Source organism: Rhinolophus ferrumequinum, chromosome 2 (assembly GCF_004115265.2).
Source record: "Rhinolophus ferrumequinum isolate MPI-CBG mRhiFer1 chromosome 2, mRhiFer1_v1.p, whole genome shotgun sequence".
NCBI lineage: Eukaryota > Metazoa > Chordata > Mammalia > Chiroptera > Rhinolophidae > Rhinolophus > Rhinolophus ferrumequinum.
The window spans coordinates 38545661-38559911 of NC_046285.1; the positions used below are offsets into that span (position 1 = coordinate 38545661).

The 14251-nt window shown below is 38.5% G+C and overlaps 1 protein-coding gene across 1 annotated transcript in view; it reads left to right on the forward strand.

Moving 5' to 3' along the window:
• Positions 1–14251, forward strand: part of CD96 (CD96 molecule) — an 89911-nt gene that overhangs the window by 42632 nt on the left and 33028 nt on the right. Inside the window, exon 8 of the mRNA XM_033091779.1 lies at positions 5851–5943. Coding sequence (XP_032947670.1) covers positions 5851–5943 — 93 coding nt within the window. The remainder of the gene's footprint in view (positions 1–5850; positions 5944–14251) is intronic.

Here is a 14251-nt window from a genome sequence, read left to right on the forward strand (position 1 = left end):
AGAGTTCTTGTTGCTTCATATCCTTGCCAACATTTTGTATTGTCAGTGTTCTGGATGTTCGCCATTCTGATAGGTGTGGAGTTTTAATTTGCATTATTCTGATGACATACGAAGTGAAACATCTATTCATATGCTTATTTGATGTTTGTATATCTTCTTTGGTGAGGTGTCAAAGTCTTTGGTCCATTTTTTAGTCAGGTAGCTTGTTTTCTTACTGCTGAGTTTTGGGAATTCTTTGTATGTTTTGGATAATAGTCCTCTATCAGATGTGTCTTTTTTGCAAATATTGCCCTCCCAGTCTATGTATTGTCTTCTCATTCTCTTGAACTACGCTTAGTTTTAACATCAGAAAATAATGAATGCTTTCAGGGTAATAAGGAAGAATACTCATTCTGATACTCAAAGCTCACCCTAATTTCAATTTTCCAGACAGCCCTGGACCTAGTATAATTTTAGGCTCTGAGCAGATGGTTATTTTTAAATGTTCAAATGAGTTTTTATCCTTTATGATGAAATATTAAAGACGATAAATCTTGAAGAGTCCAGTTTCCCAAAATTATAGCTTATATTCTGGCCACATTCTGACATATATCGTTGTGAATGATTAGAAGATGCAGTTGGGATTCTGTAAAGCAGTGTCATCACTGTATCATATTTCCCTATGTGTTACACTTCGTAAATTCGTAAACACTTATTTCCAAACATGCTTTCTCTGCCTGTGGTACTACCACTGGATGCTGTATAAATTCTAGAGTAAACGTCTGATGACTTGTCCGAGAGTCATTGCCTTATCAAGAGCTATTGTTGACAGATATTGAGATGAAAATTCAGAAGAAAAATTTGTTGTCTCTGAGTGTGAAAGTAGTGAAATTCTGAGAGCATTACAGAGCAGAAAGGTGATTTAGTGAGAGGGGAGTTTTTGCTCCTTTTGTTCCCAGAGAAGAGTAATAATATTGGAAGGCAGCAAGATAACAGCCCTCTGAGTTGCTCCCTTCCCCACCTACCCCCAGCCTCCCAAAATGTGCAAGTACTCAGTGATTCTTTTTCTAGAAAACTCAGAAATAGAAAGGGATTGGGGGTGGGGTGATCAGTGGCCATCAGGCAGCTATTTGAGTACCAGGGCCTGCAGATTCCTGTGATTCAGTACTTAATTGAGGAAAAAAATAAAAGGCTCTTTCCAAAAGTATCCTATCCTGCTAGCCTAGCGTATCAGAATATCTAAAATTGTAGCACCGCAGAGTCAATTTTTTGGCACAAAGTGCGTCTTTTTGGTTGACTTTTTTTTTTTTTTTTTTTTTTGAGGTGGAGGGGATATTTTGTCTTATTTTAATCCAAACGCTGAGTACAAATACCCCTGAGGTGGGTAATGTCCTGGCTGTCATCAGCCTTGACAGAGATTTGCTTATTAGAAGGATTTCAACTGTAACTGTCAAGATCAAGACCTTTGAGATAGAAAGAGAGTTAAGGCTTGACGAGTTATGCAAGTGTGTGTGAGTTTGCATGTGTCTTTTGGGATGTGAATTGAGGATTAAAAAGGGATATCTCAATAATGGGACCAGAGAACCCCTGAATATTGAGGTGGGACATGCCGGATGAATACTTCTTGTTTCATAATTTCCCTCAACCCATGACTGACCCTGAGAGTATCAATAAAGGACTTTAATATGCTTATAAATCAACCAGCGATCTTGTTTCTATAGATTTGTATTCAGTAAATCAGATTGGGAGGCAGAGGAGAGACTGAGATTCTGCATTTCTAATAAGTTCCTAGGAGAAGCCATGGGCCGTACTTTGAGAAGCAAGGACATAGCAAGCGCTGGGGTTTGGTTCATATCGAGGTGGACCAGCTAAGGGCTGATTCAAGCTCCGAGGAAGCCCTCTAGTTGACTCAGCTTCCCTATGGGACAGATGCATGATCACTGCTGCCCACGAACGTGGTCCTGAGGGCCCTGCCAGGCCTGCTGCAGAGTGGATACACTCAGGAACAAATGCATTTGCTTTAGGCCAGCAGCTCAACACCTGACACACATTATGGTAAATGTAATAGTCTGAAAATTAGCTGACGTGTTTCTGCTAAATTCTACTTTTGAGTCTTGGGAAATAATTTTTCCCTGTTAGGTTTTATCCACTCCTTCCTATGCCCCCTGAGTTTTATTTTGATCAAGGCAGAGTTTCTACTTTGCAGGCTAATCTGAAACCGGCAAGGTTTTTCCGGCCTCAGGTTTCATGTTGAAAGCCATGCATCACTTTTGTCAAAGAGCAGACTTCATCTCAAAATGCAAATCTTGCAGTAATAACGTTCTAGTGTATTATGAGGCTGTGTGTACCAAGAACCCCTCAGCTTACAAAAATACGAGGTTGGACAATTAAATTTGTGAATTCATCCTAGAAAAAGTGCTGCATACCTCATTGTTGAATATCAGTATGGTCACCTTTGAAGTACTTCCCTTGGGAATCTATGTACTAATGCCAGCGCCTAGTCCACCTTCAAAGCAATTTTGGAACTCTTTTTCTGGAACGGCCATCAGAGCTATTGTTGTATAATATTACCCTTGATGTCCTGAATGTCATCAAAATGTCTTCCTTTCAATATTTCCTTTATCTCCGGGTAAAGAAAGAAGTCACTGGTGGCCAGATCAAGTGAGTAGGGAGGGTGTTCCAATACAGTTATTAGTTTACTGGCTAAAAACTCCCTCACAGACAGTGCCATGGGAGCTGTGCATTGTCGTGATGCAAGAGCCACGAATTGTTGGTGAAAAGTTCAGGACACCTAACTTTTTCATGCAGACTTTTCAGCACTTCCAAATAGTAAACTTGGTTAACTGTTTGTCCAGTTGGTACAAATTTATAATGAATAATCCCTCTGATATCAACGAAAAAACATCCAGCCTAAGAGAAAGCTTATAAGAGTTTATTTGAGCCAAACTGACAACAATTGCGGGGAAGCAAAGTCTCAACGGATTGAGAAAATGCTTTAGAAAATGGCGGTTTTGCAACTTATCTTATACATTAGAATCAAAGGAGGAAGGTTACATGAAATCCATTGGTTGTAGGTTAAGGGGGTGGGGGAAAGCAAAGCGGGGAAATCTCTGGGATTGGATAAAAAGCAAAACGGACAGACACACACTTCTTTTACTTTGGTGGGTACAGGATAGTTAATAGCATTTTACAGCACATAGTTATGGTGTTTGTGGAATAAGATAATAATGAGGGATTTTGTAGTTTCCTGCTCTGGTGTGGTAGGTTGTGCCCCCTGGGGTGTCTGGAAAAAGGGATTCTCTGACATTCTAAGGGTAGGTCATCTTAGATGCAAAACAACGACAGACAGGCTCACTTAAGGTAAAGATTGACCTTTGTCAAAGAAGCTACAAGCCAAAGATGTGACTTCCCTCCATGGCTTACCTTAGTTAGAAATTTTTTGTTCACACAATCCTGTGTGGTTATTTTCAGTCTCATGAGCTTGTCAGGTTTAACATGTGGTTTCTTTTCCCTCCACATATCAAAAAAGGGTTAGCAACATCGTTGCAATAAGTTCGCGAACCTAATTGTCAGACCTCATATTTGGTGATGAAACATGTCAAAATAACATCCGAAGACAGAAATACTCAATAATTGAAAAACAAAATGATTCCCATTGTGGAAATCCAGGATTGAACATAACCTATCAACATCTTCTTTTGCAAGAGTTGGCAAATTTTTGTGTTTTTATCTGCCAGATAGTAAATATTTGGTCTGCTTTGTAGACCATATGGTTTCTGTCACAATTGCTCAGCTCTGCCATTATAGTACAAAATCAACCATAGACAATACATAAACAAATAGGCATGGTTTTGTTCCAATAAAACTTTATTTATAAACATAGGCAATAAGTGGGATTTGACCTGTAGGACATAGTTTGCCAACCTCTGTTCTAATCAATCTACAGAGGAAAACACCTAGGCATTATTTTTCCAGGTCCATGTTCCAATCATTAAGTTATTACTTTGGAAGATGATGCTTGTGACGAACCAGCAGTCAGCTATGTACTTAAATTTGATCTTCTTTCTTCCAACGTTAAGAAGGAATTTGGAAGCATTCTTTCATCCACTTGCATAAAATACAAAAGTACAAACTGAGGAACAACTGCTTCTCTTGAAGGGTATACCTGAGGAGTAATGAAGCCTGTGCTAGGGTAAGCACTGACGCTTCTTTGAGTTTGAGGAGGAAAATCTCAGGAGGTTTGGGGTGGGAAAGTGTTAGAAAGCATGTGCAAAAAACAAGAAATCGTGGAGAGCATATTGTTTGGGAAACTGGGTTGAAATATCACCTGTTGGATTAAGGATGTGATTTGAAAGAAATGTAAAAACTGATAGGCAGCTTCAGGAAATGCATTTGGGAATGCAATAGGAAGGTAACTCATGATCTGCTGTGTCTGTCGTGCCGAGGAGTTCAAACTTGTTTGGGATCGCGTGGGGGGAAGAAGTGGGTCATTCTGTGCTGGCCTGTTCATATACTGTCCGTATAACTACCTTCACCCCACACTTCCTCAGAAATTAATAACAAGGAATTATTTATATGATAGCAAGTCAGAGCCACCTGTTAGTGCCACCTACAGTCAACAGTAATAACAACACTACCAACAATGAAAATAAAACACAGATGCATCTATATTACCAGAAAAAATTCCTTCCAAGATGCTATGTGCTATCAAGTGACATGACTTAAATGATATGTACTTTTCCCTCAAAAGAAATTACAGAGTAGAACCAATAGTATAATTTGTAATTAAATATCCAAATAATGGGTCAGACATGTGACATTATACCCAATGCCATTCTATGTAAAAAATCACAAAATCCCCTAACCTCAAAATCATTTAACCATATTTCCCACATATGTTCCTAAAGCCAGCAGATCCTTTTGGCATTTGTAAACTGTTTTATACTTCTAATAGGAATATTTTACCATAAAATAATACAATAATGGAGGCTTTAAGGAATTAAATAAATGTATAACATGATAAATAAAATAATATATTCCAGCATCTCTTTCATCCTTAGACTCCCCCCCACACACTGAGAAAAGTGTAGTCAAATGAAAGTTTTATGACAAAAATAGACATTTTAGAAAGAGCATCTAATACCACCATCAGTCTTAGGTTCATTGGTGTTACATCCAATTTGATAGTTGTATCATTGCTTCTACTTTTTTTTCCCTCAAAATTGACTTTTATTGTGAAAATTAATATCTGTGATCCAATATGATTTTTAAAAGTAAGGAAAATAAATATAGTGGTTGCAAAGTGATATCTACTCGTTGTTTTGATATAGAAGGAGTATAAATCTCAGTTTGAAAATGCAGGTATGCCAGCCATGCAACTTTTTTCAACTGATAAGACTCTCAAAGCATCTCATTGTTTCTACTCTTGCTGATAAAAATATTTTGTGGGTTTACAGATTTGTAAACAGTATCGTTACTTTTCAAATACTTAAAAATAGTAGCCGCTGTAATTGTTTTACCAGGTCTCGGTTAAATGTCACTTCCTCCAGGAAGACGTCCCTGATCTCCTTCCTATCTTGGTTGGTACATTCCCTTCTTTACATTCCCATGGTACCCTGCACTTCCACTCACAGCACACAACACAATTCCGGGCTACCTATCATTATCTAAGCTGTCTGCTCCTTAAAGATGGCCTCATGTCTTTGTCATTCGCCGTTACATTCCATGGCTTTGCCTGTTGAAGGCCTTCAATGATTTGTTAGCTAAATAAATAAAGTTGGTTTTTTTGGGGGGGCGGGGGGACTCAGTCAACACTTAATCTTTCTATTACAATATTTTTGTTCATCGTAAATGTCTGTTTCATCCTTTCAGGCTCAGTGAACCCTCCAACAGATCCTGCACTAAGTGTTACAGAATCTACCTTTGACGCCCAATCTTCTCCAGCCAACAGCATATCCCCCACAAGTAAGAACGTTTCTGCACTATTTTAATTTCCATGAGCTATCAATCCTTTAATGAAGCAGACTGATAGAGAAAAAAATTCAGAAAATTTGTAATTTTTAATCTATGACATTTTAGATAAACATATTAAGTACCATTTTCATGATTTCTATGAATTAAGAGTTAGCACAGCATCCACACAGATCTTCACTTGAAACCTTGACAAAATCCGGGTCAATAAATATTCCGGGAGAAATGTAATTTTGTGTTTATTATTAAATAGGTTAATAAATTGGCAGTCCTCTTCCATAGCTGTATTCTTAGTGAGGTGTTGAAGAAATTGGTTGTAAATGGGGATCCTGTGAACCAGAGATAGGTAGATAGGTAGTTTTAAATTTAAATTTGTTCTGGTTCAAGTTAATTTTGACCAAGTTGACTGGTAAGGAGTATGAATTCAACCTGCCAGTGACATCAGGAATAATGGAGGTCAGGCTGGGTCGGTGTTTCTATGGCAAAGGGATATCAGTATCTTTCAGAAGTTGGTATTGATGCAAACAAATCATAAATTCCCATACTTCTGTGTTTAATAAAGAACCATGATGACTCTCTAATATAAAAAAAAGTATATTCTATGTAGAGTAGAAGTAAAGTTTTCATTCTTATTTAATTGAAACTATTAATTTAAGCTCAAGATGAGAACTGAAAATGAAATAAAACAAAAGCAGTCAATAGAGATAAACAACTTCTTTAGCCTGTAGCCAATAACAAAAGATGAATACAAGTCACGTGTATACATTTTTTTGGCACCCCATGGTATATTGTCTCACATGGTTTCTAAGGGTCAGAAATCCAGGAGTGGCTCAGCTAGTGGTATTGCCCATGTTCTTTCCTGAGGATATAGTCCAGCTGTTGGCTGGGGCTTCAGTCAGCTGAAGGCTTGACCAGGACTGAGGATTCTCTTTCCAAGCTGGAGCATGTTGGCAGTAAGTCTAAGGCTTTGAGCAAAGAAGGGTCTCTGTGGGTTCATGGAGTCAGAAGTTACCTGAGAGAGATGAAATAAGCTGATTCTCGAAGTGTGTATTATATTGATTTGACTCAGTCGAGAGCTTGATAAGCATTCTAAACAAAGAGAACAAAGTTGTGACTTGGCAAAGATGTTCATGGGAATTGGAGAAAATGTGAGTTGCTAAGCTTGGGTCAGAGGGTGGGACTGTGTAGCAGAAACACAGAGCTGAAGATTGGAAAATGTGAAATAAAGAGAGCTTTAAGGCCCACACTAAGGATTCTAAATGGTATCCCTTAGGATAAGGGACACCATTAAATATAGATTTAGAAAAGAAATGACATAATTCATTCATCACTTATTTACTGAGTACTTACTAGGTGCTGGAAACACAACAGTGAACAAAAGAGAGAAAAAAATCATGCCATAACAATATTTACGTTCTGCCAGTTGAAAGGAGAAATGAATTTCTTCTGAGTTTTCTGTGCAGTTAGTTGACATCCATTACATGCTTTCATCAGACCAACCAGCATTCTTATTTCTGTGAAGAAATTCAAGGAAAGGCAAAGGGCAATTGTTACCCTTCAGGAATCTACAATCTATTATAGCTCTAGGATTAGAAAGGGAAAGAGAGCACAAATAAATATACTTGTTAAAAAAAAAAACAGGGAAAAAATGCTATCTGATCTACTATCACACTAAGGTAATATCGTTGGAAAATTTCTGGGGAATCAAAAGACCTCCTTAACATACGGTCCCACCACGTTGGACTTCAGAATTGCTTTAGATCAGTGGTTCTCACCATGGCAATTTTGTCCCCTCCCTACCCCCCACCACCTTCCAGGGTGTTTGGCAGCATCTCAGAACATCTTTGATTGCCACAATGGGAAGATGGATGAAAGTGTGCTACTAGCGTCTAGAATGTAGAGGCCAAAGATGTTGCTAAACATTGTACAACACAGAACAGGACAACCTCCACAACAAAGAATTAATTATTTGGTCCAAAATGTCAATAGTGCTAAGGTTGAGAAACCCTGTTTTAAATCAGACTCAGGTGTAAGAGTACCTATTTCTTGCTTTACAAAATCTTGACCCCTGTCAAGATAGTAGCAATAGATTATGTTTGGAACAATGTTCAGTCTGGTTTTTACATGTCAAAAAATGGTTCCTCAATGGCCAATTATATCTAAATAAATTTTTTCTTCTTAAAATAGTCACTGAATTACAACTGAAAAATACAAATTTTGTCTTGGCAAGCTGGAGGGTAATTGTGAAATCACAGGATGACTGGCTACCTCAGAAGCTGGTAGGATTACCTTTGCATGTTCTTTTAAGAAAGGAAGCAAGCGAGATGGAACATGTCATGGAAACCAACTTCAAAAGGCTATAGTTTCATTCCAAATTCTAAGAACTGTATAATTCAGTCATAATTATTAAGCTTCATACCGTGTTTCCCCGAAAATAAGACCTAGCCAGACAATCAGCTCTAATGCATCTTTTGGAGCAGAAATTAACATAAGACCCGGTCTTATGTTATAGTAAAATAAGACCCAGAATTATGTTAATTTCTGCTCCAAAAGACGCATTAGAGTTGATTGTCCGGCTAGGTCTTATTTTCGGGGAAACAGGGTATCTCACTGCAAACATCCAATTCATGATGTCTTTTTTTCCTCAATGAAAGGATATATTTTTAAACAAATGCTGATGAAAATGGAAACAATATTCTTTAACTAGAGAATATAACTCATAACAAACTGCAAGAGTTACCCAGGGAAACCTATCTCAATTCAACTTGAACTGATTGGTGTTTGCTGAGTCCCAGCTACGTTTCCTGTCCTCGGAAAAGACATGAGGCTGACAAACTAAGTGGCGAGATGAAACAAGCCCACATGGAACAATGAGAGACACCTGACAAATCTAGGGTGCAGTAATACTGGCATAACTCAGGGGTTTCTCTTGTCCTGGGGAGAGCCATGTGCTGTGGCTATGAATTGCCTACAGGTTATTTATTCAACAAATATACACTGAATGCCTACAATGTGCCAGGAGTTTTTGAGGTGCTGGGATACAGTGATAAACAAGACAGGCAGGGCCCCAGTTGCACAGAGCTTACGATCAAGCATGACCCACCACTTGCCTAGCTTCCCATTTCACTACCAACCAGGCCACAACCGTCCTCCTGTTCTTATGTCTGCACACAACCCTTGTCCTGATGACATTGATGTTGATATGAAGCCCTCTCTAAAAACTTAGCTGGTCCCCACAGTCTGAATATTTCTATTCGTGGACACTTTCAGTAACAGTTGGCCAGCTCCTCCCCACACCTGATCCTTGGCAAGTGGGGGAATCAGAGACTGAGGGTACAGACTGAAAAAAGCAGCTGCCCAGGGGATGCAATGAAACTACTAATTTATGAGAAAGCATATTAAAAAGAAGTGGGGGATTAAAGTGGAAACTATGCCTTTGGATGAGATTAGGTGAATACAAATCATTGGGGAAGCAGATCAGAAAATCAGTTGTAGGTATCAATGTTGGGTTCTAAAGTGTAGAGGGGGTTGGTTCCCAGAGAGAGTCTGAAGGGCAGTGAGAAGACTCCGGTGATGTGTTTGTGCTGGCAACTTCAGACACCTCTGGTCATGCCATGACTGTCTTAGTATCCAGATGCCTCTATTTTGTTGTCTGATAGCTTCTTCCCTAATCATATATATCCAGGCACCAAAAAGTAAGAAAAATAAGTGAATACTGGGTGAGGGGAGTGGAATCAGGGAAGTCTGCACAGGGGATCTGGAAGGAAATATAGCCCCAAAGAAAGATAAGAGAGGGATCTTCAGATAATGGTCTTGAGCAAAGACAAAATAAAATGAGAGCAGGTCATGAGAAGACAAGTAGGATGAGTGCTGGCACTGCTTGTTGGGAAGGGAGCTACAAGGTTGCTTAGGTGAAGTGGAACCAGGTGATGGTGAGGTTAGGTTAATGGACCATGAACTTGGGCTGTGATCTGAACATCGCTGAACAGCAACTCTGGCTTTTTGAATACGTGAATAATGTAAGTAAAACAGAAGCTATGTGCATGGTAAATAGTAGCAGCAAGAACGGGGAGCAAGAAGACCAAATGATGTAGATTTCAAGTGATTTAAAGTGATGATATTCTGAACTAGAATGTGCATATGTAGAAATGGAGAGTACTGCAACAGGAGACTCAGCAGGGTTTTCTGCCTACACATGGGGGTTAAGTAAAAGATTTTTAGGAGACTATCATACAAGGGACTTCTAGTTTTTTTCCTAATAATTACCTAAAAAGTTTACCAACTGCCGTGATTGTATTAATAATATTAAGCAATAATATTAGCAATATTTGTTAATATTTGAGGGCATCACCATTCTAAACTAATAAATGCATGACCTCATTTAATCCTCCCAATAACACTAATATAAGTACTATTATTATCAGCATTTTACAGATGAAGATACTGAGGCACAGAAGTTAAATAACTTACCCAAAGTCATGCAGAAAGTGAAAAAGCCAAGATGGAACCCAGACAGTCAGACTTAAGAGACTGAGTTCTAGTGCCTCAGAGAGTACATGATGGGTGCTCAATAAATTTCTTTAGGCACTGAATAAATCCCTTCTAATGTGACACTGGTATGGCTGCTATGCAAAAGTCGACATGACAGCTGTGCCTCTATTAATCTTTCCCTTCTCTGGACCAGTGTTTTCTGAGAAATGTAGCCTCCAGGTGAGGGACTCATTCCCTCCGTTGGAAATAAATCAGAGAAAAAGAGCTTCCTCCACTTGTTATCCCTCCCCCTCCCAACATTATTAATAATATAATTCTTGTTGCCCAGAGATATATACAGAAGCCACACAAATCTCCAGTGTTTTCCCTTTAATCTTAGGAAGTTCTGGTCATTGCATTTTTCTCACCACGTTTCACCTGGGCATACATTACAGGTTGTTAGAGAACTTCTCATTTTTTTCCATACCTGTCACCCATAAGTCAAGGGTAGTCTTCCTGATGACTAGTTTACTTCTGGTATTTGTTTATTCAGTTTTCCCTCCTTGGGGTGAGGTGCCTCTGAGGAGAAGCTATCCAACAACCTATTCTTCAGTTCATTTCATAATGATTGAGTGTCTACAAATGCATCACATGATGTGTGATGAGCTCTGTCCTACTTACTATCAACTTTCCCCAAGGGAGCCCTGAAAACCCTCCTAGAGCTGTAATCCAGTCGTGCACATTGCCTTGAGCCGTTCAGGAAGCACATATTCCCTCAAACAATTTGCATCCCATGTGCAAACAGGGTCTTGGGCAGAGATTAGGATTTCATAACACATATCTCCTATATGCTGGTCTGAAGGTCAGTATCCACCTTATCCTGACATTGGAGGTTGATGAGGCTACTCAAATGTGTTTAGATGTAGTTGATGGTCCATAGTCTTTTAAGTACAATTCTCCAGTTAATGTTGCTATGGGTTTAAATGCTCTTTGTGCTGCAAGTGAATTGATGGAATACAATTACACATTTGTCAAGGAGACTAGGTGGCTATACTGATAGATAATATGTTAATAGAGTGGAAGGCTGAATGAAAATATTACTGTTTGAGAAAATAGGTTACATTTCAGGTTCAATTATACATAGGAATAATGCAAAGTCTTGGATAATTGTGTTTGACTAACCAGATCACTCAGTATCAGCAGTATCAGCCTGAACTTACAAATAACTTTTATCTATGTAGTTAGTTAATAAATAGCTGGACTGGGTAGGTTAGCAAAACTAATTTTCTTTTCCCCATCATTTCCTGTCCAAATGCGTTCTATTGAAGAATTTCTTCCTGGCCTCTAAAAGAAATTTTAAGCAGATTCCTTGGCTTTTTTGAGTGATTTTCACATAATAAATGTTGTCTGGTCCCTGTCAGTCGCCAGACCAGAACTGTATCAATAATTAAAAAGTCCTATCAATGTAATGTCAAAACTCACAATAGTTAATTCAGTCTAGAATGCCTCTCCCTCCTCCATTCCCAAGTGTGAGTCTGCATGAGCTGTGGAAGCCTGGGATGTGAGACTGTGTGCTTTATGTCTATGGGGGGTGGAAAAGAGATGTAGGAGATGTCTTTGTGGTTTCCTGACTTCTTTCTCTCCTCCACTCCTAATTATTGGCTTGGGCCTCTCTTTGGGGATCACAAAATAGGGAAAAAAGGGGAGAGGTAGATGAAGAAAGAGCTTCCCTGTCAGGCTGGCTTTAATCTGATTTAGGTGTCCTCTGGATGGGGAGAATGAAAGTTGTCATTTTAACCTCATGGGACACTTTGGCAGATTTCTCAGAAATCTGTGACTGGCCTGTGGCTGCTGTCCCTTTGGTACAGGTCATGCCTCTCCTCCAATTTTCTGCTTCTTCCCTTCCTACAGCCCTTAAGATCCTGGAGGTCTAATCCAGTTGGAGCCTTCTTTGTTCTTCTAGGTATTCTTCCTGGGTAAGAATTCTTTTCACGGCCTCCTGTTTTGTTTGGGAAAATATGCACCTTGGCCTCCTGTTTAGGGAAAGTGCTCCTTTTCTCCATTTGGTCATATCTCTCTTCTCTATGCCCATTCAGCACTGCTAGCCAAACATGGGCTCCCAATATAGCTTCTTTAGCCTGAGTCAGGTATTGGTCCCCTTTATCCCAACGTCCAAGACATACAGGCCCGGAGCTCTGAGAAGAACACTGTTGGAGGCATCACATTTCCCAATTTCGCACTATATTACCAAACTATAGTAAACAAAATGGTATGGTGCTGGCTTAAAAGCAGATACATAGACCAATGGAATGGAACAGAGAGACCAGAAATAAACCCTAGCATGTATGGTCAACTAATTTTCAACAACAGTACCAAGAGTACACAATGTGAAAGGATTGTCTTTTCAATAAATGATGATTGGAAAACTGGATATTCAGATCCAAAAGAATGAGATTAGACCACCCTTATCTTATACCATACATACACACACAAAAACACCACAAAATAGATTAAAGACTTAAACATAAAACCTGAGACTATAAAACTACTAGAAGAAGTATAGTAAAAAAGCTCCCTGACATTGGGCTTGACAATGATTTCTTTTTAGATATGACACCAAAAGCTCAGACAACAAAAGCAAAAATAGTCAAGTATACTATGTCAAACTAAAAAACTTCTGCACAACAAAGAAAACAATCAACAAAATGTAAATACATCCTGTAGATTGGGAGAAAATATTTGCAAGTCATATACCTGATAAGAGGTTAGTGTCCAAAATATACAAGGAACTCATTCAAATTCAAATTAAATTAAAATTAAAATTACAATGACATATTACCTCACACCTGTTAAGATGGCTATCATCAAAAAAGTAAGTGTTAGTGAGGATGTGGAGAAAAGGGAAACCTTGTAAACTGTTGCTGGGAATGGAAATTGGTACAGCCATGATGGAAAACAGTTTTTGAGGTTTTTCAGAAAACTAAAAATAAAATTACCATAGATCCAGCAATCTCTCTTCTAGGTATGTACCTGAAAGAAATGAAATCAATCACCTCTAAGAGATAGTCATGTTCTCATGTTCATTGCAGCATTATTCACAATAGCCAAGATATGGACACAATCTGTTTCCATTGATGGATGAATAGATAAAAAAATTGTGAGTGAGTGTGTGTGTGTGTGTGTGTGTGTGTGTGTGTGTGTGTGTGTGTGTAATATTCATCCTTAAAAAAGAAGCATATTCTGCCATTTGCAACAACATGGATGAACCTGGAGGACATTATGCTAAATGAAATAAGCCAGACAGAGAGAGAAAAAAAGTACATAATCTCACTTATATGTGGAATCTAAAAAAAGTCAAATGCATGGAAGCAGAGTAGAGTGGTACTTACCAGGGATGGGGAGGTGGGAGAAGTGGAGAGATGTTGGTCAAAGGGCACAAAGTTAGAGTTAATAAGTAGGTTTAATAAGTCTAGATATCTAATTTACAGCATAACTATAGTTAATAATACTGTACTGAATATTGCAAATTTGCTAAGAGAGTAGATTTCAGGTGCTCCCATCACAAAAACAAATGGTAATTATCTGAGGAGAAATGATATATTAATTAGCTGACTTTAATCATATATATGTATAAACAATCATGTTACACGCCTAAATATAGACAACTTTACTTTAAAATAAAATAAAAATTAGTAAATAAATTCAGAGAAAATGAAGTAAACATGATGAGTGATGGTTTGCCCACTGAGATGTCCACAAAATCTAAAGTTCTTGGCAGCAGTGTGATGGATTGGAAAATAATAAGCAGAGTTGTAAAAGCATGGCTAAAGGT